Source organism: Hemicordylus capensis, chromosome 2, assembly GCF_027244095.1.
Source record: "Hemicordylus capensis ecotype Gifberg chromosome 2, rHemCap1.1.pri, whole genome shotgun sequence".
NCBI classification, from domain to species: Eukaryota; Metazoa; Chordata; class Lepidosauria; order Squamata; family Cordylidae; genus Hemicordylus; species Hemicordylus capensis.
The window spans coordinates 185304321-185332224 of record NC_069658.1 but is presented as its reverse complement, the minus strand read 5'-3'; the positions used below and the strand labels follow the sequence as shown (position 1 = coordinate 185332224).

Here is a 27904-nt window from a genome sequence, read left to right as displayed (position 1 = left end):
AGGCATCATCTCATACAGTGCGGGAGATGGCAATGGTAAAGCCCTCCTGTATTCTACCAAAGACAACCACAGGGCTCTGTGGGCACCAGGAGTCGACACCAACTTGATGGCACATTTTACCTTTAAATGGCAAGGCTGTTGTAAGGACAACAGCAATATAAATGCCGATGAAGTGTTTTGAATACTACAAAAAGTGGCTTATCAGTTTATTAAGTATAAGCACCATTTCCAGATGAGGAGCTGACTACTATAGGCCACTGACCTAGCTTTCTTATATCACTTGCTGTAATATCACTTGCTTATATCACTCGCCCCGAACAGTAGTGTACTGAAGGGGTGGGGTATAAATATTTTCAATAAACAAGCAAACAACAACAACAAAATCCACTGATCCTTTTGCTTCCTTAAATGCTCTAGGAGATTTGATGGTTTTCCTCTCCGCCTTTGTTACAGGACATGATGTTCCTGGGTGACTTCAATGCGGATTGTGGCTACGTGGCAAAGAAGCGTTGGGGACAAATCCGTCTGCGCCAGAAGCCTGGCTTCCATTGGCTTATCGGTGATAAAGCGGACACTACTGTTCGAGAAAATACCCGCTGTGCCTATGACAGGTGTGTGATCCAGGGACCTGGACTTGGGTGGAAGTTTGCATAATCCAATGAAAAACATGTGAAGCTGCCTTTGGCTGAGTCAGATTCTTGGTGCCTTTGGTTTGGTTCAGTACTGTTGACACGGCCTGGCAGCAGCTTTCCAGAGTTTTATACCAGGATCTTTCCCCGTCCTCCCTAGAGATTGCTGGGATATAATCTGGGACTTTCTGTATGCAAAACGTGGTCTACCACTGACCTCCCCAAGTCTGCTTTCCTAATCTCTCCTTTTCCCTCACCCCAAACAGAATCGTGGTGCATGGTGAACGTTGCTTCAGTGCAGTTGTGCCAGGATCAGCTCAGCCATTTGACTTCCCCAAGGAATTTGGACTCTCCGAGGCAGAGGTACCAGGGAGTTCCTGCTTGGAAGCAGGGATTACTTCTAATATGTGTATATAATATCCTTCCTTCAAGAAAGGTGAAACATATGCGGTTAATTTAGTGCTGAAGTCCAGCAGGAGTCTTATGGGTCAGGCACTTGTTCCCTGCGCTGCGGACTGAAGGAGTGCACCACAGGAAGTTTGATTCAGAATTCTAACATCGCAGGCCAGAATCTTCTTGGTCCTGGGAATCAGGTGATCAGCACTGTCTCAGTTGGCAACGTATTGCTTAAAGAGGTCACAAAGTGATGCCTGTTTCCGGTCCCCTCCCTTATTTGCTGTCTCTCAGGCCCAGAGGCGTACCTATAATCGGGCAAGGGGAGACAGTTGTCTGGGGGCCCACACCCACTGCCTTGAGGGACCCCCAGAGGCAAATCACATGACTGACTCCCCCAGCTGCGCACCCGCCTGGGCTTCCTTCAGTTGTGTTCATCCTCCGAAACTGATGTGAGTGTTAAGACCTGGAGCTACCCGAACAGCATGTCTTTCTCTAGTACCATTAAATGATTTGCATCGTCCACAATTTACAAAGCAGCCTAATTTGAGCTGAGCTTCAGTGGGGGGGGGGCATTTTAAAATCTTGTCTCTGGGCCCACTCCAACCTTGCTATGCCCCTGCTCTGGCCAGATAACATTGAGATACCTCCCTCCCTGATGAGCTTTGCCCTGCTCCCTCCCTCAGTGTTTTTTAAAAAACACCTTAAAACATACCTTTTTAAGGAGGCTTTTTAATGCTCCATCTTTATTTTGTTATATCTGGTAGGTTCATTGGCTTCTTTAGCTTTTTATAATTTTCAGTTTTAATTTGAACCTAATAATTGTTTTTAATCTGACTTTTAAATTTTTTTAGCTTTATTACTTGTATCTGTGTCTATCTCATTGTTGTAAGCCGCCCCGAGCAGTAGTGCACTGGAGGGGCGGAGTATAAATTTTTTAAATAAATGATAAATACCTCAGAAAGAGATCAGGTCAAAGTATTGTGATCCATGTTTCCTGCACAGTGGTAACTAAGGGTACTACTTGGTTTAGCTTTCCTCTGAGGGATCACTGGAGACTGCAGAGATCTATTGGAATATTTATTTTATTTGCAAATATACAAGGGCATAAGTAGATGCAAGCAGGCACTCCTATAAAGCAGTAGATCCATGAATCCTGCATCAGATCCCCAAAGAGAGACCACATGCACCCCAAAGGTGCCTTCAGCCAGCTCACAGCTTTTTCGGTCCCTCTGTCAATTCCAGTTGCAGACTGCTGTTTCTCACACAGACACTCTGCCTAGCACTCATCTCAAATGCCATCCCTGCAGGAGAATTGCCCATTCAGGAAATATCCAGTTGCTGGAGAATATTAAGGCTCTTTTGTGTGACGTTCCTGACTCCCACCCCAAGCCAGTTCAGGCAAAACCATAGGAACAGATACACTCACAGCAATTAGACAACACACTTGTCATGATCCACAGGAGCTGGTCTTGTGGTAGCAAGCATGTCTTGTCCCCATAGCTAAGCAGGGTCCACCCTGGTTGGATATGAAAGGGAGACTTGATGTGTGAGCACTGTAAAATATTCCCCTTAGGGGATGGAGCTGCTCTGGGAAGAGCAGAAGGTCCCACGTTCCCTTCATGGCTTCTCCAATATAGGGCTGAGAGAGACCCCTGCCTGAAACCTTGGAGAGGCCGCTGCCAGTCTGTGTAGACAATACAGAGCTAGATAGACCAATGGTCTGACTCAGTATATGGCAGCTTCCTATGTTCATATCCATACAAATGTACAACATGAGTAGGTATTATGGTCAGGGCAATGTAGACACTGACTTAAGAAAGTCAGCATTCTGTTCCTAGGGAATTCATATTCTGAGTCAAGAAAAACAGAATTATTTGAGCTGTTTATCAGGGTGGCCCAAGATCTTTGGGCACCTGAGACAGGGTGCCAAAGGCCAACCCCTTGCCACCAGAGAGTGCCTGTCACATTATTGCCTTGTTCAAATTTGAAAAGGAACAAGGGTATGGCATGGAAGTGGAAGAAAGGAGAGGAAAGAAGAGAGTGGTGTGCGAGAGTTGTCTCCCCACTAATCTCCTCTCCTCCACTTCTTCTGCTCCATCCACCTCCTTCCTTTCAAATCCACACAAGGCAACAGGGGCAGACAGATGTTGCACTTATGCCACCCCCAATAATCCACTGCCTAAGGCAAGTGCCCCAATTTGCTTCGTTATGGGACCATCCCTGCTGTTTACATTAGCAAAGGTTTGTGATTTATCTTATCCTGTATAATTGTGCACTTTTCATTATTTCGCATAATTTATCCTGCTTCCGATAGGTGTGGAGGAGGGAAGGGTCCCTAAAGCCCCGTATCCGCTTAGCAGGGGGATCTGCTTCTGCAGGGGAATCAAATGTGTCTTTGCAGCACAGGGTTTGCAGCCAAGGATGGTTCCCACATGCACAGTTTTGGGACCATTTGTGGGTCATCTGGCCACTGCTACTGTCTTTGTAGTATTGTCATGAGAAGAGTTCCTGGAGAAAAGGTATCTGACTTTTCTAGGAACACCTCTTGCACTGAAGCATTGGAGTCTGCTGTGTGGAGGCAAGCTCTTTCTTGTGTTTAGAGCAAAGGAAATAAGCCAATCTGTTTCCCTCATCTTCTCTTTCTCGCTCTCCTCTTCCAGGCTTTGGAGATCAGCGATCATTATCCTGTAGAGGTGGAACTGAACGCAGCCTGTTGGGGACTCCAGCCAGCTCGTCCAGCTGGGCTTTTGCTGCTGGCCTTAGCCATCCTGTCTGGCTCAGTGTATGGCATCTGAAGCTCTTTTGATCCTGAGGATCCAGATGTGAGTGGCTTTGCTGGCTCCACAGAAATAGAGATGTAGAATTTGATGAGAGGATACCTTTTACTGGACTAAGCCATACTTTTAAATATATATATTTTTTAAAAATAGTTTTTTTAAAAAATATATTTTTTTAAAAAAATAGTTTTTTAAAAAAAATTATGAAAATTTCCAGATTCCACAGAGTGCTTCCTCAGGCAAAGTGCATGTCCTTCATTCAAAAAAGTAGAGTAAGTTTTTGTGTGTCCATTTAGTTAAGCAAACTCCACAGGGTAGTCAAATATAGCAACCAAAGTTCACAATGGGGTGGCGACCTAAAACTCGGCCTTCTCTAGAGTTGCCCTGGGGCTCTGGAATACACTCCCAAATGATGCCAGAATCTCCCCATCTCTGATTGTTTTTAAATGACTTTTGAAAACACACCTATTTCATCAGGCTTTTAGTTGATGAGGTTTTAAAGTTATTTTTAATGGTAATTTTAATCTGTTTTATGTGATTTTTAGGTTTTACTTGCTGTTTGCTGTTTGCTCTTTGTTTAAATCATAGACTGCCCTGAGATTTTATATAGGGTGGTATATAAATGTGATAGATAGATAGATAGATAGATAGATAGATAGATAGATAGATAGATAAAGACTGAAGTACATATTAGGAACATAGGAAGCTGCCTTATACTGAGTTAGACCATTGGTCCATCTATCTCAGAATTATCTACACAGACTGGCAGCAGCTTCTCCAAGGTTATAGGCAGGAGTCTCTCTCAGCCTCATCTGGAAATGCCAGGGAAGGACCTTGGAACCTTCTGCATGCAGGTGCTCTTCCAGAGCAGCCCCATGCCCTAATGACAGTGCTCATACATATAGTCTCCCATTCAAATGCAAACCAGGACAGATTCTGCTTAGCAAAGGGGACAATTCATGCTTGCTACCACAAGACCAACTCTCGTCTCATATTGTAGTGTAAGCTTTTCTGGACTACAGTCCATTTTGTTAGTTGCATGAAGTATTATCGCAGGTTGCAGGTTATCAGGTGTGTCACACCACTGGGTGGGTGGGTGGGTGGGTGGGTGTGTTTCTCTCTCACACACACACACACACACACACACACACACACACACACGCGTAAAGAATGGGGCCAAATGGCCATGAAATGCAAAAGGCATAGACAACTGTGTGACAAAGCTGATACATGTTTAAGATAGGCAGATTAAGCTTACACAACAGCAGTAATGGGTGATGACAGCATGATGCTGCAAAGTCCTAGTCTGGAAGGACCTCAAGCAGGCTGACTCGGTGATGTTTAAGATTTCATGTTTTACAGAGGCATGCTGGCTTGGAAAAAGGAACTAATGAAGCCAAAATGGTCATACAAGGACACACTTCATCTTTTTGTGCTGTGGACACATTGGCCTGGTGAAGGATTCTGTGGAATGCCGACCATAATAGCACTTTCGATAATCCAAAGCACTTTCCATGCATCCTCTCTGCAATATTTGCAGCAACCCTGTAATGTAAACCAGGACTTGACAGATCCCAGACACCAGGGAGCTGTGGAGCCTAAATCAGGATATTCAGAGGTAGGGTTCTTTAACAACCTCTTTATTTGTCCCAGGCAGTCGTGTTGCTTATAACAGAAATAAAGAGAAGCCCATGTGCCCTCCCGCTCCACAATGTCTGGCATTTTATCATGCTCACTATCTGGCTCCTACATTTTTGGGCTGGCTCCTAGATCCAAAGAAAATTAATCAAGGCCTAATGCAGGCTAATATCCTCTTTATCCCCATATTGCAGAATTGGGCCTGAGCTTTCCTATGGCCACCTATTAGTTCATGAGGGCTTCACTCTGTTCCCACTCTCAGCCATTATGATACGTCTTTCTGCTGCCTCTGCCGTCCAGTAAAAGTGATCCAACTCACAGATTCCTGGTATATTTGTGCTGCTGGAGGGTCTCCTGAAGCCAGGAGTGAATGTGATTCTTTCTCCGCAACTGACTCACCCGCAGGCGATTTTTGATCCCTTCCTGGCACATTGAACCAAAGAAGATTAACATGTATGTTCAGACATTCTGCTACAGTATTTGGGCTCCAAGAACCGGTCCTGGAGATTGACTGGAGACTTTATCCCTGCCTGCTTCAGAAATTAACAAATATCAGTTGAATGCTGGAAAAATTGTGTGCCTTTCCTCAGTCACAGTGAAAGAGTTTTGAGGGAACTCTGGCATCATAGGATTTGAAGAGGTCCAATCGATCATCCAACTCTTTGCCAAAAGAACAGATCTACACATTTAGTGGGGGAAACATGGTAGGGTTCTCCTGGGACTTTAACATTCAGAATACAGATGGGAGACCACATAATGGAATGCTCCATCATGTCAAACTCTCCCACCCCGTGGAAAATGACAATACCAGGAATCTAGCCTAGCCTTTTCCCCTATGTGCTGTTTTTCTGTGTATGTGGGGTGGCGGGGAGGATTTTATTTTTTAATGCAAGAGAGCATGCAACCCTCTACCTCTGTTCTGAAGTGGTGCAGTTCCCAAAAGGCTGTGCTAAGTGCTTTCCTTGAATAGGTAGATTGTCTCTAAAACTGGATATTCCATAGCTCACGCATCCCTGACGGATGCCTCCCAACTTTTAAAAAGATCTTCACAACTTTTCCAATCAGCTCTTCCCACTGCTGAGCTGCCTTTTAGGAAGAACTATTTATAACATTTAACCTGGATCTACCTCTCTGTGGTGTAAAGTCATTGCCTCTTCTGTGTTCTCAGTGGGATAAGGTGAGTGGATGTGGATTCCACACCTCAGCTATAAGTGCACTTATAGATCACACTCTGTAGGCTTCCTGTTTTGGAAAGTACATATCATATAATGTATCATTCTCTTGAAGAGCAAAGCAAACAGGGTTCATGAGAAAATGATAAAGGACACCACTATGGGGCATATATTCTGGAAATGGAAAGTCACATTTTTGTGTATTTCTTAGCTCAGGGAACATTGCCCAAGACAATTATATAGGGGGTGTGCATGTGGGTGGGAGGGAGAGATTTCAGCCTCTTGACCCTCCTGTCATTATGTGTCAACCAAAGCTGACTCATTTTGTCCAATATAAAGGAGCGGATTGTATATGTAGTAGCTATTACTCATTGCCAGCTGAAGAGGTGCATTAGGAGACAGGTTTTGAATGGACAGAATCAAATATGCAATGTTAAATAGTTTCCCCTCTAGCTAGGAAGAGTCCTTTGAATTTTCGTGAAATAAATTCCAGGGATACTTTATCAGAACTTTATGTGCAGTGATTAAGCTGGAGGAAATGCTTTTCTGCTGGAACTCGATGGTTTCCTCATACTCTATACTTGCTTTGTGCCCTCCTACATTTTCAGTGCTGCCCATAAAAGCTTGGGACATGATTTGGCAAAATTAAGCACCTTTTAAAAAGCAGTGCAGAGTAGTGGTTAGAGTATTGGACTAGTACCAGGAAAATCCAGGTTCGAATCCCCACTCAGCTAAGAAGCTCACCTCACCAGTGACTTGGTGACCTTCTCTCAGACTAACCTACCTCACAGAGTTGTTGTGAGAATTTAAATGGCTGTGGGGTGGGGAGAACCCACCCTGTATGCTTCCCTGAGCTTTTGGGAGGAGGGGAAGAATAAATGAGTAAGGTGTAAGGAGCACTTAACGTGTGAGCCTTGCTAAAACAAAACAACTCTGTTTGAACTGCCCTTAAGTGAGGTTCCTGGAAAGTGCAATATCCACTACAAAACAGCCTGCTATATGCTTTCTCGGCTTTGCTATTGTGCGTGTTAGATGTGGGCTAGTTCTTATTGTCTTGTCCAAGTATTAAGGCAGTTTACACCATCAAAAACTGGGTAGGGCCCTGTGCGTACTCCTGGCACCATCCTACCCAGTTCTTGTACCCAGCCTTTTACCAAGGTAGGTGGTAAAGCTATCCTACCTCCTCGCGCCTCTCTCACATGATTACTCCCACCTCCTCCTACCTAGTTGTTTGCTCCCATATGATCAAAAGCCTGGAGCGCACACAGCTCCTCAAGCTGGGTAGGACCCTTGCCCTACCCAGTTCTCAATCATGTGAACTGCCTGATAGTTTTTACCTGTTTGTATTTGCTCCACCCCACTGCAGATCATCTTTCAGTGCTTGGAACTGTAATATCAACTCAACATCTCTGGCTGTTTTTAAAAAGACCCTTAAGATGCACCTGTTTTCTCAGGCTTTTAATTAATTTTAATTGGTTTTATATCATAATTGATTTAATCTTTTTATTCCATTTTTATATTTGTTGCATTGAAACTTATGTACACCATCTAGGGATGCACATGTCAGGCATACAGAAATTTGATAGATAAATAAAGATAAAGTGTACCATTGAGTCGATGTTGACTCCTGGTGACCATAGAGAGGGGTTTACCATTGCCATCTCCCACACAGTATGAGATGATGCCTTTCAGCATCTTCCTGTATCGCTGCTGCCCAATACAGGTACCAGTGGGGATTCAAACCAGCAACCTTTGGCTTGCTAGTCAAGTCATTTCCCTCTGTGCCATTAGGCGGCTAGATAGATAGCACTAAATGTAAGACTTTCACTTTGATTTAAGGTTTTCATGAAAGTTGTTCAAAAAGACCTTGTATAATGATAGAAATAATAACACTGCCACCACTGCCACTGCACAATCTCTACTGCCAGTGTGGTGCAGTGGTTATAGGGTGTCTTGGTTCTGGGAGACTGAGGTTCAAATTGCCGCTCAGCCATGAAGTCTTCTGGGTGACTCTGTGCAAGTCATTCTTTCAGCCTAACTTCCTTCTGAGGGTTGTTGTGAGGGGGGAAAGTGGGGGTTGACCATGTACATTACCCTGAGTTCCTTGAAAGAATGGTAGAATGTAAATGAAACATTAAAAAACATGAACAAAGGAAAACTGAGTTGTGTGACTGAATTAGATTAAGATTTATTTATTTTTTGACAGGGGGTTCCTTCCATAAAATCCCTAAGGCTTCATTTAGAGGAAATTAGCCCATTCCAAAAGATAACTTATTGGTGGCTCTGGAAGGATCAGATGCAGTGATGGAGAGATGGGGAGGATCAGGTTTCCGCTCTCTCTCAGCAAGGGATGATACTGGTGTGACCCAGCACTTTCTCTGCTAGATTATCACATGTCAGATTCAACAGCCAACACAAAGGCCTGTGGCCTCCCCTGTCAAACTGCATTTGCAGCAAGAACATTCACTTGGCCAGCTGTCTTCCCCTGATCAACTGCATACATACATCCAGGAAACAGAGCGTCAGGCCCATGGCACAAGTAACTTTTGCCCTCCTGCTCATCCTGCTGCTGGGTGCGCAGCTTGGGGCTGCCACCTTCAAAATCTGCGCTTTCAACATTCGAAGCTTTGGGAGGGCCAAGGCAGCCAACCAGAGGGTCATGGGGGCTCTTGTCCAGGTGAGTCAGTGACTGGTTCAAGTGGAATCGATGCAGGTGCCTGTGTTTCATTTGCTCAACATCAAGTCTCAGCACTTATTTCCAGAGAGGAAGCCACCTTAGCCTATTGTGGCAAAAGGAGCAAAGAGTCTCGTGGTACCTGGAAGGTGAAAACATTTACGCTTTCTTGTTCTTGAAAACAGTGTGCCCTCAAACCTAGAGGGCTGAGAATTTACTGTGATTACTCAAAGGTGAGGGCATTGTGCACAAATCCCCTTTCCAGCAGGCTGCAGAGGTAACTATTTTGGTTGTTGGGGGTTTATGGCTATAACAAGGAATGAATGTGAAAAAAGCAAGGAGAGAAACAGGTCCCAGCTGATCCATGATGTGGGAAATAAAAGACCTTGTAATGAAAATACATTCTGGGCAGGGGCACCATTTCAAATGTAAGCTGAAGAGAGGCAGAGAAGTTACAAAGCAAAGTTCAAAGGCTTGGAGATAATTATAGGCTGAGTTACTAGGAAGTAGCACATTTTAAGGTTTGCTACTTTAGCAATAACACTACAGGCCAGAGATAGGGGTATAATCCAACATGGAACTGGAGGCGCAGTGGGGGGTGGGGAGGGCAACATTTTACTGGTTCAAGCAGCAGCAGCAGCAGCAGCAACATTGCATGAATTGAGGTATACTTTCCAGAATCCCTTGCGACATTGGAATGAAAGACACCTGCATTTGCACACAATTCGGGATGGATGCCTCAGCACCATCTTGTATGTTGAAATGGATCCTGGGGTGTGCACCTCTCAAGTCGTACACTGCTTTCCCTCCTGGAAACGTTGCTGCCCTATATGATGGCTTGGGTTGCTTGTACAGTTGGCTGGTGTTGGCAGCAGAGCAGGGAGAGTGGCTGCTATTGGTTCCATGGGGAAAACAGACAGATTGCCCAGTAAAGCAGGCAGACTCCCACATTCCAAAGGGACGGGTTCCTAGCAGCTGAATACAAAGCAGAGTCCACTGGGAGCAAAATCTGATGCAAGCTACCGCCAATGTCCCTCCTTGACCCCAAGATGACATAATAGCCAAATAGCCATTCTGCTGCCTTTTTGCTTTCTTGATCAACACAGTAACTTTCCATGCTTGGATGGGGAAAGTGTAGCCGTCAATAGCATGCTGGGACGTTCAGGACAGTGAAGCAGAAAGCATCTCCGTCACTTCTTCAACCATGTCACACACTCTGTACTTCCTTTTGGATTTCAAACAGCCTAATTGGTGGGGGAATCAGGCAGTACCCAGAGCACCTCAACCAGGACACAGCAATAAGCTTGTCCTTAGGTGTAGCTTTGACTAACCAGTGCTCTCCCCCTGCCAGATCCTTTCTCGCTGCGATATCTCTGCCGTGCAAGAGGTGCGTGATGCTAAAGGCTCGGCTATTCGGATACTACTGTGGGAGCTGAACAGGTACCAGCAGATGCCTCTCATTATAGGTCTGGTCTAGTTATACAGCTTAATTAGATGCTTAAGTCCTGAGGTGGTCTAATGCACTATACCACTTGACAAATTGTTTGTGGTGGAAGTCACATGTTTGCATGCTCTCCAACTTAAAAAAAAAAGCTTCCTGAACATTTAAAAACAACAAGCAGCACCCCAATAAGTGGTCTGACCTAGAACTTCTCTTCCCAATGTGCCATTTTTATTTGCAGGGTGTTTTTTTATGTGAGTGAACATAAATATATAAACTTTAAACAACTTGGTACACATCTGGGAACCCCTCTCCCAAACAGAATATGCACTGGCATTTAACTGTGCATACAAATAGCTATATTACTTTCACACTGGATGCATTTACTTCAGAAAACACCGGCGTTTCCCACAGCAATTGTAAACACAACTAGTGCAGCTGTTTTGGCCTCAGCCACACTCTTTCAAATTCAAACTGGCTTCAAGTTATTTCCTTGCTCCCTCCTGCTAGCTTGTGGGTCCCTTTCCAAACACTAGTGGGTATTACATTCCAAAGCTGAAGAGAGATTCCCAGCTATCAGGGAATCTCTATTCCCTGTTATTAACTTCCATTATTAGTGCCAAACATGGTGTGTCATTTTGAGCTATTAGTAAACCATTGACCTAAGAAAAGATGGTCTCCCAGCTTCCATAGCACAATGTTCTTAACTGTGCTTTTAAAATCATACCTATAGGAGCCCTTCCGCCTTCCAAAAATTTGATGCTTAGTATTAGACACTTTCCATTTGTGCAACCAAAGTGAAGGAGTAGATCATTTCTGAGATCTTCCCTGTCACATCAGTGTGGAAAGGTCAGCTCTGGATCTAAAATGCTCTCTTTTCATTTCTGGAGAGCGAGACCCATTTGAGACAAACCTGCTTTACCTTAGTGAAGATTCTGCAGGGAATGGGATGCTGAATTTCCTCAGAGCACTCAAACCATGTCCAGCCTGTCCTTCCATGTATTTGCAGGTTTTGTTCTGCTACACTGAGAGTGAAAATTGTAATTTAAGGTTAAGGAGAAGGAAAATGACAATACCTGGGTTGCATTCCAAGTTCTGGGAGGGAACAGGGTAGGGAAGATGGCCTCATGGCATGGGCTTTTTTTTTGCCGGCAGGTACGATTCCTCCCATCACTACAGCCACCTGGAGAGCAAGAGGCTTGGCCGTGGCAGCTACAAGGAGCAGAATGTCTTTGTGTATCGGTAATGAAAAGGGAGCCGAGAACACCACCAAACCAGAGCCCGCTCCACAAAACCCAACACTAGCTATGCAAAACAAGCAAACTCTGGATTATATTTTAACTGCTTATTATATAGCACATTTTAACATTCACATTGCAGTGTTCCTTATGTTTATAGCTTACCTTTCCTCCAGAGCTGTGTTTTAACATTCCAGTGACCCATGATATAGACTTGCCCAGGCATGCCAGCCGGTTTTCTGCTAATTGGACCTGTGTTTCCTGTGTCTAAAGTCTGGCACTCTATCTCCTACACACTACCTGCTCAAGATTTATTTTAGATTGTCCCTGTGGGACATGAAACAATATTCTCATACCTTTTGTTCTGTGAACTGCTTTGGGCACTTCTTTGCAGAAAGGCAGTACATACATACTGTTAGTAATAATATTGTTTGGCCTCACAACCATCCTCTGGTGCGGGCAGGGGGATTCATAAGATGGAATCATCATCAAGATCATGGAATCATAATCATTCATAAGATGGAAAAAGATGGACCCATACAAAAAATTCCCTGCACATAGAAAACTAACCTATCAGGGAGAAGTATGGCGAGAACCCTAAAATGCTAGTTTTCTGTGCGCAGGTATTTGTTTTCTTTGCTTTAATTAAGTATTCAGTTACACAATGCCCCACCCAGTGGTCCCTCTAATTTTTTTCATCTCTATGTGGAATAGGTTTTGTTCTGGGCAGCAATATAAAGGCACTGTATGGGCACATGCATTCAGTGTCGCCTTCCTAATTCAACCTGAGCGGGATCTAAAATTAACTGAGCAGACATCAGAAAACTTGTGAGCGCACATGCATGTCTTAGAAGGAATAGTGGCCCCACCTCTCATTGGAAGTGGTGTAGCCCAGACACAGATTGACCACTTCAGTGAGGATTAGACTCGAGCGTGATTTGTTCAAAGCCACACACTGAGTTTGTGACACTTCCAGATTAATCTCCTTATACAATGGATCAAACTATAAAAAGCACATGCCTAGAAAGGTTTCCCATAGTTAGAATTTTGGCAAGGAAGCTCCCTTTGGATGCACCCTTCTTCTGTTGCCCATCTTTATCCTTGATAGGACGGATGTTGTATCAGTCACCGACTGGTGCCAATTTGGAGATAAAGACGCTGGAGACTCTCAGGACTTTGCTCGGGGACCCTTTGCTGCACGTTTCCACTCTCCAAGCACAGGTAATGCACTGTTTTTCCATACTGAGGTCCAATCAGTTGTCCTTGTGTCCAACTGTCCATAGATTCCTGATGACCCCAGGGCCCAGGGCCAAACTAGATGCAACATGGAAGACCTTGAATCAGATCTCCATGTTTCAGTTTTCCTAAATGCACACGCACACACACTGCATTCACCCACAAAAAAGTTCTTAAAGCAGTTTACATAGCAAAAGGAATGAGAAGTTGGTTCCCTGTCCCAAAAGGCCCTGCAGTCTAAAAAGTTTAGCATATGAGCTAAAGCAATTTCGGCAGAGGAAGGAGGGAGGACTTCCTCCCCCACCCCTCTGCCACAGCCCCAAATCAAATTGAGTTATGGGAGAAGAGAGTGAATGGCAACAAGGAACATCATGCACCCAGGGTTTCCAACACTGACTGAAGTTATTCCTGTAGACTCCCACACCCCATCCAGTGTTCCCTCTAACAGGAATTCCCAGGTGTTGTTGACTACAACTCCCATAATCCCCAGCCAAAGGCCATGCAGCTGGGGATGCTGGGAGTTGTAGTCAACAACATCTGGGAATCCCTGTTAGAGGGAACACTGCACGCAACCCCAAATATTTTTCATAATACCAAGCCATAAAAACCTCCAGGATTATTTTTATAACGCCCTAACCCAAGGTCTCAGCCACTGATGTCAATTCCTAGAGAATTCAGGCCACTCCTGGAAGATGGCAACCCTAAGAAAACAAACCCCAAGCATGACTCTTTTCATCTGTGGTCAATTGCTCACTTTACCCGACTGATTATGAACTGACTATATAGCAAACGTTAGGGATACAGGAAGGTCTGTGTGTACTGTGCATGCTAAAACATACAGGAATTCTGCACCAAGAAGCATTCCTTTCAGCAAGTTGTATAACCTACGCACGTTAACTACATTTGCATCATTTATCCAGTCATTTTTACTGTTTTGTATTATTCTTTTGCTAGTTGTGAGAAGGAACAAACAGCAATACTAGGCCCTCTAGTTCCAGCCCCAGCACATGGAAAACCTTACCCATCCCTTCGTATATCTGAGATTTCAAACATACCTTCTTGGTCATAAGGGCTAGAAACTTGTTTTTAACACGTGCAAAGTTCTCAGGAGGCTGAAGTCCGCACCCAGCATTGTACTATGTGCATTTTCTGTGCTTCTACAGCCTATACACAGCCCTAGCTAGAGAGCTCAATGATGCTCAGAGCAGGATTGGACTGGAGATGAGGAAAGGTAGAGAGGAAACAGATCCATGGCAAAGCTCAGTTGAGGAAAAGGAGCTTATTTCATGGAAGAGTTAGCAGTGTGTGAAGAGCACCTCTCAGAGGAAAGACACTGAAAGGTGGTGGTGGTGGTGAGGACGGAGCTAGTAGTGGGGAAATTCGGCCATCTTGAGGAGCCATCTTGAGGAGCCAGCGTGGTGTAGTGGTTAAAGTGCTGGACTAGGACCGGGGAGACCCGGGTTCAAATCCCCATTCAGCCATAAAACTAGCTGGGTGACTCTGGGCCAGTCACGTCTCTCTCAGCCTAACCTACTTCACAGGGTTGTTGTGAAAGAGAAACTCAAGTATGTAGTGCACCGCTCTGGGCTCCTTGGAGGAAGAGCGGGATATAAATGTAAAATAATAATAATAATAATAATAATAATAATCTACTCCCATCACCTGAACCAGTCTCCTTTCCATTCCTCATCCCACAGCCATCATGGACTTTGTGTTGCTCTCACACCACACCAGCCCTCGGGAAGCTGCCCATGAACTTGACTTGCTGTTTGGAGTGTGCATGGAGCTGATGCAACGCTGGAAAACTCAAGTACAGTGGTCCCTCTACTTACGAAATTAATCCGTTCCGAATGCACATTTGTAAGTCGAAAAATTCGTAAGTCGAAAAGCGGTTTCCCATAGGAATGCATTGGGAATGGATTAATGCGTTCCGGAGCCTAGAAAAAAGACCCAGACCCCCAGTAAGGCTTGCAAACTGCACAGGAACATTTATTTTCAAGAATAAACAGGCAGTAAACAGGCAGGCAAGTCAAGGAAACCGCATGTAAAATTTGTAAGTCGAGGAAACCCCATCTAAAAATTTGTAAGTCGAAAAAAACGCATCTAAAACCGGATCTAAAACTGCCGTTTGAAACTCGAAAAATACTTATGTCGAGTAGTTTGTAAGTCGAGGGACCACTGTACATGGCTGCGGATGGGGAGGATGTTGGTAAGAAGACGAGCCAATCAGTGTTCACATAGAACCCCCTCCTCCTCTCGACAGGATGTGATGCTGCTGGGAGACCTGAATGCTGCTGGGGCCTACATCCCAGCAAGTGCATGGGCTGGCATCCGCCTGCGCAGTCACCTGGCCTTCCATTGGCTCATCAGTGACAGGGAGGATACCACTGTCAGCCACCGGACTTGCTGTGCCTATGACAGGTACCAAGTTTTCAGCTCTATAGCCATTTGTTTGATCAAGAAGTCAGGTGCTCTCCTGATCCACAAAGGCAGATAGTTATTTGCAAGGAAAGAAAAATAAAGCACAGCAGAGCACATAGGAGTGGCCACCTTTTTGGCTTGTCCCAATTCAAGTGCAAATAGAGAAAAGATAGTGCCACTCTTGTGTGCACTACAGTAAATATGCACCCCACCCCCATGTATTAGGGTGCTTTTGTCTCTGGTCTATATTGTTCTTGGACGCCGCAGAGCACTTGAAGAAGCAGGCTAGAAATATAGGCCTAACTGTATTAAAATATTCATAGATTTTGATATGAATGAAAATATAAAACATATGCTGGTCACCTCCAGACTGGATTACTGCAATGTGCTCTATGTGGGGCTGCCTTTGTATGTCGTCTAGAAATTACAGCTGGTTCAGAATGTGGCAGCCAGGTTGGTCTCGAGGTCACCTTGGAGAGACCATATTACTCCTGTATTAAAAAAAGCAACAATGGCTGCCAATATGTTTCCAGGCAAAATACAAGGTGCTGGTTATAACCTATAAAGCCCTAAACTGCTTGGGCCCTGGGTATTTAAGAGAATGTCTTCTTCGTCATGAAACCCACTGCCCATTAAGATCATCAGGAGAAGTCCATCTGCAGTTGCCACCGGCTCGTCTGGTGGCTACTTGGGGACAGGCCTTCTCCGCTACTGCCCTGAAGCTTTGGAATGCGTTCCCTGATGAAATAAGAGCCTCCCCATCTCTGACAATTTTAAAAAATCTTGAAAGACACATCTGCTCACCCAGGCTTTTAATTAAATACCGTTTTAATAGTTTTAACATTGTTTTAAAATATTAGTTTTAAGGTTTTAAATGGTTGTAATGCTTTAACTTTTTGCTGTCATTTATTTTAACCAATGTTTTGATTTCTCTGTTGTCATTATTTGTTTTAACTAATGTTTTACATTTTCTGTTATTTTTAAATTGTAAACTGCCCAGAGGCATACATTTTGGGCGGTATAAAAATATGTTAAATAAATAAATAAAATATACTATTTTATTTATTTATTTATTTATTCAGTTTATATAGCACTCTTCCTAAAGTGGTTTAGGACAGTTTAAATTAAAATTAAAAACACATAATAAACAAAATTTAATTTAGAAAAAAAACCAGATTAAAACTCATTAAAATTAAAACTAGACATCATTAAAAGCCAGGCTAATAATATGGTCTTTAAGGGTCTCCTGAAGGCCTCCAAGGAAGAGAATCCTCTTATATCCATGGGGAGCGTGTTCCACAACGCAGGGGTGACAACTGAGAAGGCCTGATCCCAGGTTGCCGCCAGATGAACGAGTGGCACCTGAAGACGGACCCTGCCCCAAGTCTTCCTCTGCTCGCTCCAGCATGGCAAAGGCCCAGAAGGATCTTAGGTCTAGCATATCAGTCCTTTGGCTAGCCACTGCTTTCTGGTGGGGGTGGTAGGGGTTTGCTGTGTGTGTGTGTCTGTGTGTGTGTACGTAGGACTGTCTGTCTCCTCTCCCTTTCCTCCCTGGTCCCTGTTTTCTGTTCTGATCTTGGTTCTCCCAGAATTCCACCCACTCCTCATCCGTCCAGTTCCATGGTAGGCCTGGATAATAATCAAGCTCCTCCTCACCTGATATTTCCTCCAAGGCAGCTGGATCAGGCTCTGGAGCTTTAGCAGGTGCAAACCTTCTCTGGGGAAGCTTGCTCTTTCAAATCCAGCCAGTTGCTGTTCCCTGAGGGGCCTTCTTGGGCCAGCTGATCTGATTCCGGAATGAATCCTCTCCACCTCCTCACAAGTCTGGGCCCTGGTTTCCAGCCTCCCATGTGCACTACTTGCTTCTGTTGCGGGGCCACAATCTATTACTCTTGAATAAGCCTCTCCTCTCACCATACTGTATTAAAGGTTACTGTGATCTGTGGCACATGCCAGTGGCCTCTGGGTCTCCTGTCTGACCCCACAACTGACTGGCATATCTTCTTCATGCCAGGTTCTGTCCCGGATTCCAGTAGGTTCTGGGTCTCCTGATGGCCAGACCCTGCTACTGGCTGGCAGATTGGCTCTTCCCTAGGCACATGCATGTTTGGAGAATAAATTCCTTCTGGAGGGGGTTCAGATCCAAGCGCTGAGGAGAAGTGTTGTTCCTGGGCCAGGTTCTCCTCCCCTCCTTGTGATGCTGCCTCAAAATCCCCCAGAGAGTCCTGACTCTCTGCTTCCTCCTCTTCTGCAGATAACATCCCCAGACACTTTTCTCCCACTTGCTCCTGTGTGGAGGGTGCAAGCCCACCAGGAACATGGAGGGAGGGAGAGTCCCCTTGATCTAATTCAACAGCCCGTTAACCTGCCAGCAGTTCTCTCCTCTCTGGGCAGTTCCTCTTGACATGCCCCAATTGTTTGCATTTAAAACATCTTATGGGCTTTGAGGCAGCCCTTCGTCTGCTGGAGCAGGGTGAAATGCAAAAGTCCCTTTTTTAAAAAAACAGACAAACAAAAAGCTTTTAAAGCAGTTTACATATAAAATAACAACCACAAAAAGGATGGCTCCCTGCATAAAAGGGCTCAGAATCTATTACTAGTAGTATTAATATTGGTAGTATTCCACCACTAATCTAATAAAGACACAGAGGAGTCACACTCACTAGCTAAAAGCCACTAGAGGGCTGTTGTGCTGGGACGTGGTGTAGCGGTTAGAGTGTTGGACTAGGACCAAGGAGATTGAGTTCAAATCCCCATTCAGCCATGAAACTCACTGGGTGACTCCAGGCCAGTCACGTATCAACCAGCCTGACCTACTTCACAGGGTTGTTTTGAGGATAAACATCACCATGTACACTGCTCTGGGCTCCTTGGAGGAAGAGCGGGATATAAATGTAATAATAAAAGTTAAAAAATAAAATAACATGCATTGGGACAATTGCTCTCCCACTGCCAAGTATGAGAACTGCCATGCTGAAAGATGCCTGTTTGCCCATGTAGCAGAGACCATAAACTACCACTCAGGCCTTGCCCCCACACCTGAGCTCAGCAGATAAAGTTGTGCTGTCAAGTTGGTGTCGACTCCTGGCGCCCACAGAGCCCTGTGGTTGTCTTTGGTAGAATACAGGAGGGGTTTACCATTGCCGCCTCCTGCGCAGTATGAGATGATGCTTTTTAGCATCTTCTTATATCACTGTTGCCCAATACAGGTGTTTTCCATAGTCTGGGAAACATACCAGTGGGGATTCAAACCAGCAACCTCTGGCTTGATAATCAAGTCATTTCCCCACTGTGCCATTACGTGGCTCAGCAGATACTGACCCCCGAATGACATCAGCCCACAAGAACCTGAGTTCCAGCCCAGATTTGCCTCAACCTGCCCGTTGCCACCCATTGGCCACTCACACAGTCACCTGTCCATCTTGCTGCTAAGAATGGAACTGCCCGCTGACACTCTCGCTTTCTCTCCACCCTGCACTCAGGATTGTAGCCCACGGCGAGGAGCTCCTCAATGCTATCGTGCCCAGATCGGCCAAGGCTTTCAATTTTACACAAGCACTTGGACTGTCTGAAGAAGAGGTGAGCTTAACGCAACTCCCTCCTAAAGACACAAACTGCTGCTCTGTATGTGATGCAGAGACCTGCCTGATCAGTATAATCTCATGTCCACAGGCCCTAGAAGTCAGTGACCACTATCCCGTGGAGGTTAATCTGCGGCTTGCACCCAAGGCCCAGCGAGAGCTCTGAGTCTTCAATGCTTCTTCTGTTAATTGCATTGAATGGTAATGGTGAAGCAAGACGGTAGAAGGTGAAAGAGAGCAATTTCTTAGGTAGCTCCCCTCCATTTAGTAACTTGGCAAAATAAAGTCCAGGTTAACCAAAGAGAGCCATATGTCGTTAAACTCCCAAGTGGTAGGCAATCTCTTTGGTAAATATGCAACAACAAATGCCACAGTAGTATGCACTCCTACAGTATGTATATGCATAGAAGTGCAGAATACATTGTACTCAGATCGTACACCTATCACTGTTTAAATTCAACTGGTATGAGTTCTAGATTAAATTTTTATTTCTTACATTATGTTCTTTTTCCCAAGATGGATCTCAAGGGGGCATATACAGGGTTTTCCATGCAATCACATATCTGCTTCTTTGCTCTATAGGTTGAGTATCCCTTATCTGGACATCTGAAATGCTCCAAAATCCGGAAACTACCACAGCGTGCACCAAAACAAAGCAAAAAACAAACCGCCTCAGCTCACTCGCTCACAGATTCCCAATTTTGCTGCTTTTAAACATGCAGTCAGAACTTTTTCAGAAGGCTGTTAGTGACAGGGGTTTTGTCTGTAATTCTCTCTAGTTGCAGCTGTTTTTATTGTGAAGCTTTTTAATGTTTTTGATGTTCTCACTTTGGCGCTAGAGGGAAAAGGGAAAGCCCCCCTCTTCAGTTCAGTTTGGCACCTGCTCTGTTGGACCTAAAAAAATAAAATACAGTAACCTTACGTATTCAGACTTCAATCCCATGCCCAAGATATCTCATTATACACATACTCCAAAATCCGGAAAAAATCTGAAATCTGGAACACTTCTGGTCCCAAGCAGTCCAGATAACGGATACTTAACCTGTAATTCCAAATGTTAATTTTGGCCTTACAGACACCTTGTTTGGTTTAAATAACATACAATTCTGTTAACATTCTGCAAATATGATCACCAGTATCTAGAAAGATATGCTCATTTATGTTTCAGACCAGTCATGCTTTGTGCTGAAGCCACATATCTTTTGCATGTGTTAAGGAATGGTAGGAGGGTATGACTGAATGGGCAACCACATATAGATTTTAGATTGTGAGCCCTTTGGGGACAGGGATCTATCTTATTTTTTCTATCTCTGTGTTCTACCTTGAGCCATTTTTGGAAGGGCGGTATAGAAATTGAATGAATGAATGAATAAAGCAAGCCACTCTTGTAGAGACATGGCTTCCTCAATTCCAGAGCATATTCAGAGCCAAGTCAAATCCTACCGTTACCAGTGCATTTCAAGGCACAAAAACACAGGTATCATTTTGAAAGGCGAGGTTAGAAACTTGGTCATTTCTCAGAATCAGTTTCCTGCCCTCATTACACCCTGAAGATCAGCTGATGCACTTATTCAGGTAAGAAGCAACATGACTTACTTAGCCCAGGTTTTTCAAATGTTGAGGTTTTATCAAACTTCACACAACTATGGGACAGTGGCATCTGCCTGACTTATGTGAGCCAGATTAATTGGATCCCATTCCTGCCTTTTAAATCCATGGAAATACAGGCATTAAAAAGAAAGTCCAATTCCACTGGAGGCATTTTAACCCAAGAAATGAAACCTGTGAAAGACCTAATGGGATCTTAAGGTAAAAACATACTATGGGAGTATGAGACCAAAATCAGTATTTTGGGCATGTGTATATACATCACACACAACCTGCCAAATGCCATTATGTGACAGAGCTAGAAAGCTCAGACAGCTAGTTGTCCAAAAGCAGCCTTTGCATCTCAAAAGGATACCATACAAGACATGGACTAGCTATGCTGGCCAAACAGTATTCCAGGAAGGACTCACTCCTCTGTTGCTGCCTCTCCGTTGCAGAAAGCAGTGCCCAGAAAACAAATGAATCCCACCCCCAAATGCTTTCAGTGATTTTTCAAGCCTCCTGTCCTACACGTCTCCTGATAACGCCTTCTGCATAGATGAAAGACTCGGCAGTCAGGTCAGCTTGTTGCAAGCCACACACCTAGAATACCTCGTTATGGCTGTGCATTGCAGGGAAAGTTTTGCAGCTTTTAGACAAAGCTCACCACTTAGTAAAGATCAGTTTGAAAGCCATTGCTCTAAATCACAGGACTACTATTTCCGATTACTTTTGCCCTGCTGGTCTTGCGGTTTCCCCCCTTGCTTGTGAAAGAGCAGGCTGAAGGATTCACCAGTATAAGATAGGGAAGTGCACAGAACTGGTAGGGCCTCTGGACCAGTTCGAACAGCAGGCAGGTGCATCTTTAAGGGCGGGGGAGGGTGTACTTACCCGTACCACTCCCCCCCCCCACAGGCGCCCTGCTAGAGATGTGCACAAACTACCCCCACGGGCACACGTCAGGTGAGTGTGTGTGCATGATGTATGTGACATGTGCAGTTGCAGCTACTACTTCTGCTTAATTCTGGATTACATGGGAGCAGGGCGGCAGGGGGATATGCTGCCACCCTGACAGGCTTTGTGCCAGCAGGGGAAATGTGGTGGTGCATCCTCCCCAACCCTTAAAGCCACCCCCACCACCATCAAACCGGCCCCCACCAATTCCATGCACATCCCTACCCCCTGCCACCCCATTGCCCCCTTTTCCATAAGTATCTGAGGTGCCCGCCTGTGATGTGCACGCACAGGCACAGGTACTTCTGGTAATGGGGGCAACGGGGCGACAGGAGGAGTAAGTGCACCCCTGCCCGATTCCATGCACATCTTTAACATAAGAACCACGTAAGACGCTGCTAAACTATTACAGGTCCCTGTTATTCATGAGCATCTTCACTCCATTTTCAAGAGTGAGCTATATCCCTCCCTCACTCCTACTTAAAAATATCACACAGAAGTAGGACACATGAAGAGTTTTATTGTGAACCCTGCAAAAAATAAGGTGATCTTGAGAGAGAGGGTACACCAGGCACTCATGCTGCATGTAATGCACGCCACTTGTCCAAGGGACCCCTACTGGGGATGTATTTAACTCCACAGCCATCAGGGATGAGGCTCTTCTCAGCCACCATTTCCTCAAACTGGTCAGCGTTGAATTTGGTGAATCCCCATTTCTTGGAGATGTGGATCTGGGGAACAGAATGAAGATATATCAGAGACTAGACAAAAAGTTGCCATACTCCATCTAAATGCACTAAAGACTAGAGACACATGCCCATACACTATTGTTGCAACTAACACTGCATGCAAGCCACATCACTCAGACATTGTTAGTCACTGTGATATGGAGACAGGAAATTCATACAGAATCGTCTGCCTGGAGTTTGTCTAACACATGTTTATACCACCCATATGCAAGTCCCTGGGTAGTTCACAATCTAAAAACACATCAAAACATTAATACAGAACAGATTAAAAAATACAGATTAAAAACTCTCCAACTGAGCTGGTGGCAACCACAACTGGACCTTCCCAGATGATCCTAATAGGCAGCAGGGGTCATGAAGAATGACTTGGCAGCAAATGAATCCTATGGTCCCACCAGTGCATTCTGCATCCAACCCTTCAGAAACACAATCCACACACAGGAGACAGCAGGTTTTGGAAGCATTGCTCAACCCTCACAAGAAGTTACCTTCTGACGACCAGGGAACTTGAACTTAGCCCTGCGCAACGCTTCAATGACGTGTTCTTTGTTCTGCACCTTGGTCCGGATGGACATGATGACCTGGCCAATGTGCACACGGGCCACGGTGCCCTGAGGCTTACCAAAGGCTCCACGCATTCCAGTCTGGAGCCTAAAGAGAAAGCAAACCATGAGATTTTAACTGATGAACAATCCTGCAAGGATTGTTCCATATTGTCAGAGCCACCCACCAGTCAAGCACTCTTGGCTAGCATTTTCATGAATTTTTAGCAGAAAAGCCAACCAGTCACCACAGGCTCTATCTCTATAATGAGATAAACATGAAACTAGCTGGGTGACTCTGGGCCAGTCACTTCTCTCTCAGCCTAACTTACTTCTCAGGGTTGTTGTGAAAGAGAAACTCAAGTATGTAGTACACCGCTCTGGGCTCCTTGGAGGAAGAGCGGGATATAAATGTAATAATAATAATAAATGCACCTTGCCAGATCTCTTTAATTGTCCCCAAGGTCCCTTAAGGTGCTCGGTACGAGGAACAGAGCACGTACACAACCAAGGGAGTTGCTGTGTGCAGCCATTGCACACCAGCCCCTCATGGCAGCAGGGGCTGGTCGGCTTAATTGACTGCACATTCATTCAAACATCTCTTGCATAGGATTAACCCAATGGGTATTGAATCCAGTTCTTACCTATCAGCTCCAGCACATGACAACATCTTGTTGATACGGATGACATGGAAGGGGTGCAGGCGCACACGGATGTGGAAGCCATCCTTGCCACAGCTCTTCACCATGTACTTATTGGCACAGATACGGGCAGCCTCAAGAGCTGTGAGGAGATGCACAGGATGAGTGGGGCAACCACACAATCAAGACAACAGTGAGGACAGACTGAATTATTTTCCTTACCTTCAGATGACAACTGCTCATATTCATCAGACACCATGTGACCACAGAGTGGGAACTCATCGACCTTGGCCTTTTTTCTGCCCAAGTCAAATATCCTGATCTTGGGATCTGAAGGAAACAAAGTAATTTCATCAGCCTCAAACCAAACAAACAAAACCCCAGAAATTTGGGTCTTCATCTTACTTACCAGGAACGCCTCTGCAGAAGCGGGACTTTGGGTAAGGCTTGTTCTTGCAGTATCGATAGCTAGAGGGAAAAGACAGAGCAGTAAGAAGTTTGGTTCTTCTCTAACTGTAGCTGCACAACAACTGAAATCAATCGGATTTTGAACCCCTTTCCTCTGCCCAGAGGCGTGATTTAGAGCAGTGTTTCTCAAACTTTTTGGAGTCAAGGACCGCTAAATTCTTCGTGCAGAGTTTCAAGGACCGCTACATTCTTCATGCGCAGTTTCCCGGACCAGCAGTTAGTAAAGGGGTTTCAAGTCTGTCTATCTATCTATCTATCTACCAGACTTCTATACTGCCCAAAACTTGCATCTCTGGGCAGTTTAGAATGAAAATAATATAAGCATTAAAATAATTAAATTTGGAATCTTTTGCAAACATGGAATATTAGGGGTTCTTAACCTTGGGTCCCTCAGTTAAACTCCTATAACCCCCAACAACAATGGCATTTGGCCATTATGGCTGGGGATTATGGGAGTAGAAGTCCACCAACGTCTGGGTACCCAAGGTTGAGAACCCCTGACTCTAAAAGCCTGGGTGAACAAATTTGTCTCCAGTATGTCTGGAGTGGAGGTGCTTGTGATTACTCAATGGAGAGGGGATGTTGGGCCATTAGAAAAATTCAAAAGCTACATGGGGCCAATGAAAACAACATACAAGCAAGCCCCACTGATGCAAGAGGGAAACAGCGTTCCCTCTCAAGGCGCCTCGACCATAACAGGCAGCTGGGTTTCAATCAACCAACCTTTGGCTGCAAACAATGAGCATGCAAGAACCAGCAGCCCTTCAAGTGGCGCCCACTGCCATACTTTTTCCTCCATGCCCCCGCACCGCATACAGTTTGAAGCTGTAAAGATAGGGAATAAGATAGCTGTAGGAAGATCTCAGCAGCACATGGAGGCAAGGCACAAGAAGGGTCCCATGCCTCCGTGATACTCTTCCTCTTCCGTGCCATGTGCAAAATTGAGGAAGTGAGTGCCTTGATTTCAGTTGGGGGGGGGGGGGGGTTGACTCCCAGTCAGGGACCGGCACTCAACCCTTCGGGGACCGGCAGCGGTCCAGGGACCGGTGGTTGAGAAACACTGATTTAGAGGGAGACAGCTCTGAACATGTGCTCCCAATTGGTTCTGGCCAAACCTACTACCCCAGGGAACATTGTTCCTTGTACCGAAGGCTATATTTAAGAGTTAACAAGCAAGAGGTGTTGAAGGCTCTTAGAAGCTGGCTTATGATGCAGGCCTTCAAAATAATTCGTAGAGAAGAATATCTCTCATTACCAAAGCTCAAACAAGATCACAAAAACCAAAACTCATGTTTGCCATTTCAAGGGCTTGCTGCTTAACTTAAGCACAAGGCCTTGTACTCTCTCATATGCCAGGCAAACAGTGTGGTTTAGTGAGCTTGGCCAATTTGACTTAGATTCAGTTTGCAGACACACTGTAGAAGGGACTATACCTCATGTAACGAATAGTAATATTGCAAAGGATCTTTAGATATTTACACCTGATAGGATTGAATGTGCACCATTCCTAAATAAGGCCACATGCTTTACTCAGTGATAAAACTAATTCGTATTATCCTCTTAGAGGAGATCTGTAGGACCAATCCCCTGCTGTAGCTCATCTCTGCATTCTTCCAACGCACAAGGACAGGCAGCATTTGCCTTCCTGCTGCCACTGCCCCAATTACAGAGAACAGCTAACTTGATAATTTCTATCAGTAGTGATAGCAGTGAATTGGTTCCAAGCACCAGCTCATTAAGGGATGCACCATGCTAAACAACTTGACTCAGTGCTCTGCATTAGATATTCAATCTGTCTAATAAGATCAGAGCAATATAAAATGGAAGCTTTGTCTTGCAGCAGGACCTTTGCCCCAGGCCTTGACACATTTTCTTTTGACCTAGGACCCAAACAGTGGACATTTGACAAAATTACTGGATTCAGTACAGACATGGTGAAGGGTAAATGGCCTTCTCTCTATTCCATTAACAATAAATAGGGCTGCCTGGAAGAAATAAAAACTGTACTAAATAACTCTACCTCTGAATATCCTAGTCCAAGTGCCAAAGCTCTAGCATCTACGTTTGTCAAGCCTTGCCTTTACCCAGTGCTGCTGCAAGTTACACAGACACTTTAAGATGGGTGAAGACCTGAACAAGAGGTAAACACTCCTCTCTGAAGCACACTTTGCCAACTTTCAGCTAACATATTTGATCATGTAACTTAGCTTACTGATCAGGAAATTAAAATATTGTGCAGGCACAGGGAAAAGAAGAGGCATGGCAACAGAACTGATGTCCTCCCCACATCCAACTGACCTGGTTTCATATAATTTACTCCAATATTACACACTTAAATGTACTGCATGGTATTTACTTTTTCCGAATGAGTATGAGCTATTCAGTGACAAGGGAAAATATTATGCATCTATTTGACACCACGCTTCAAGTGCCAGTTGTTTTTAGAAGTTCTGATCCCCATCCACACAGCCGACATTTGGGAATGGGAATGCTAACTTCCATGGTCCCAAAGCACAGCAAGAATGTTATATGCTTATATATATATTTAATATTCATGCTAGAAGTGTTTATGATCAGATACCCAACCTGCATGAAAAACAAGAAATCATTCCGCCACTGCAAAACATTATCAAACTCAAGTTGATAACTGTGCCTTGATTCTAGCAGAATTTGTTTACTTACTACATTTCTATACCACCCCATCCAAACGGCTCTGGGAGGTGCACAACAATAAAAATAAAACCCACAAGTCAATCCTTTCAAAAACAATAATTACAGAACAAAAATTAAATTTGAGGGGTAATGAAAAGGGCTCAGCCTCAATGGCATTTATTGGAAGGGAAATCTGGTCTTCTAATTAATGTTAATTCATAGACCTTCTAATCCAGTTATGCCCAACGTCAAGAAAATTTTCTGGAGAAAACTTTTTGGTCAAATTAAGACCTTTCCCAATACCTAATATAACTAAGTGCCTAAGAAGCTAAACTGGAAGTTAGGAAGCCCATAGTTCAAATCTTAGCTCAATCATAAATGCACTAAGTGGCCTTAGTGCGTTTATGCTACAAAATCTCAGCCGCAAACCTTCATCAGTAATAATGGATTAAGTAGCCAACTTAATGTAGTTGTAAATAACAACATGAGCACCCCACAGTACTACAGAAATGCCAAATACCATTATGCCAGATGTTGGGGCCAGAGAGCTGTTTGTATTGAAAGCAGGGTGCTGGACTACATGGACCTTTGGTGTGATCCAGCAGGCCACTTCTTATGTTCTGAGAGCAAGGGGGAGAATGAAGAGCCACCACCCAAGAACCACTGTTTCGCTGATCAGAGCCCACAGCCACCCAGCCCCTCATTAGGGCTCCAACCAGATGCTGCCAGCAGCCAAGGCGCAGCCCCTTCCCTCTCGCCCCACTTCGGCCTTCGAGCGCCTCTCTCCCCACGCGCTCTCTCTCCTCACCGGACCCTTTCCCGCCCCCAGGGGGAGCGAAGCGGGCGCTAAACTCACCAACGCGCGGGTCGGCGGCCCATGGCTGCGGGTCTGGAAGAGAGAAAGAGACACAAGCGGGCGCAAGGTCAGTCACAGATCGGAACGCGGAGGGGCGGCCGAGGCCTAGTTCCCCACCCCACGCCACACCAGAGCCGCGCGGCCGCCAACTCACTCACCTCGCCGAGCGGAAAGAGAGCGGGGAGGCGCCTGCGCGCGGCTTATCAAGGACACCACTCTAGGACGACTAAAAATCATAGATGCTGGCTGTGT

General features: G+C 45.0%; 3 protein-coding genes and 1 non-coding gene across 6 annotated transcripts in view; 2 read left to right on the top strand and 2 right to left on the bottom strand.

The window, feature by feature from the left end:
* The window catches only part of LOC128346726 (deoxyribonuclease-1-like 1), a 29360-nt gene extending 20560 nt beyond the window's left edge, over positions 1-8800 (top strand). For 2 of the 3 annotated variants that reach the window (XM_053300331.1, XM_053300332.1), the window contains 4 exons: positions 454-611; positions 896-992; positions 3686-3847; positions 5165-8800. In XM_053300331.1, coding sequence (XP_053156306.1) covers positions 454-611; positions 896-992; positions 3686-3820 — 390 coding nt within the window. In that variant the 3' untranslated portion in view covers positions 3821-3847; positions 5165-8800. The remainder of the gene's footprint in view (positions 1-453; positions 612-895; positions 993-3685; positions 3848-5164) is intronic. The other variant, XR_008317154.1, reaches the window with a different exon arrangement.
* A 282-nt stretch (positions 8801-9082) lies between these two features.
* On the top strand, positions 9083-19376 carry LOC128343722 (deoxyribonuclease gamma-like). Its single transcript, XM_053293158.1, has 8 exons — positions 9083-9289; positions 10638-10726; positions 11883-11969; positions 13074-13186; positions 14899-15011; positions 15465-15622; positions 19105-19201; positions 19295-19376. The coding sequence occupies exons 1-8, from the start codon at positions 9143-9145 to the stop codon at positions 19367-19369; spliced, it is 879 nt and encodes a 292-aa protein (XP_053149133.1). The 5' UTR covers positions 9083-9142; the 3' UTR covers positions 19370-19376.
* Positions 19377-22244: 2868 nt separating this feature from the next.
* On the bottom strand, positions 22245-27812 carry RPL10 (ribosomal protein L10). Its single transcript, XM_053300343.1, has 6 exons — positions 27653-27812; positions 24086-24144; positions 23899-24006; positions 23680-23818; positions 22982-23144; positions 22245-22475 (listed from the first exon to the last, which is right to left on the bottom strand). Exons 1-6 carry the CDS (start codon positions 27673-27675, stop codon positions 22320-22322), a joined length of 648 nt encoding a protein of 215 aa, XP_053156318.1. The 5' UTR covers positions 27676-27812; the 3' UTR covers positions 22245-22319.
* Positions 23487-23620, bottom strand: LOC128348405 (small nucleolar RNA SNORA70). The gene has a single exon (XR_008318129.1). It is a non-coding gene; the product is annotated as a small nucleolar RNA SNORA70 (small nucleolar RNA).
* Positions 27813-27904: the final 92 nt, after the last annotated feature.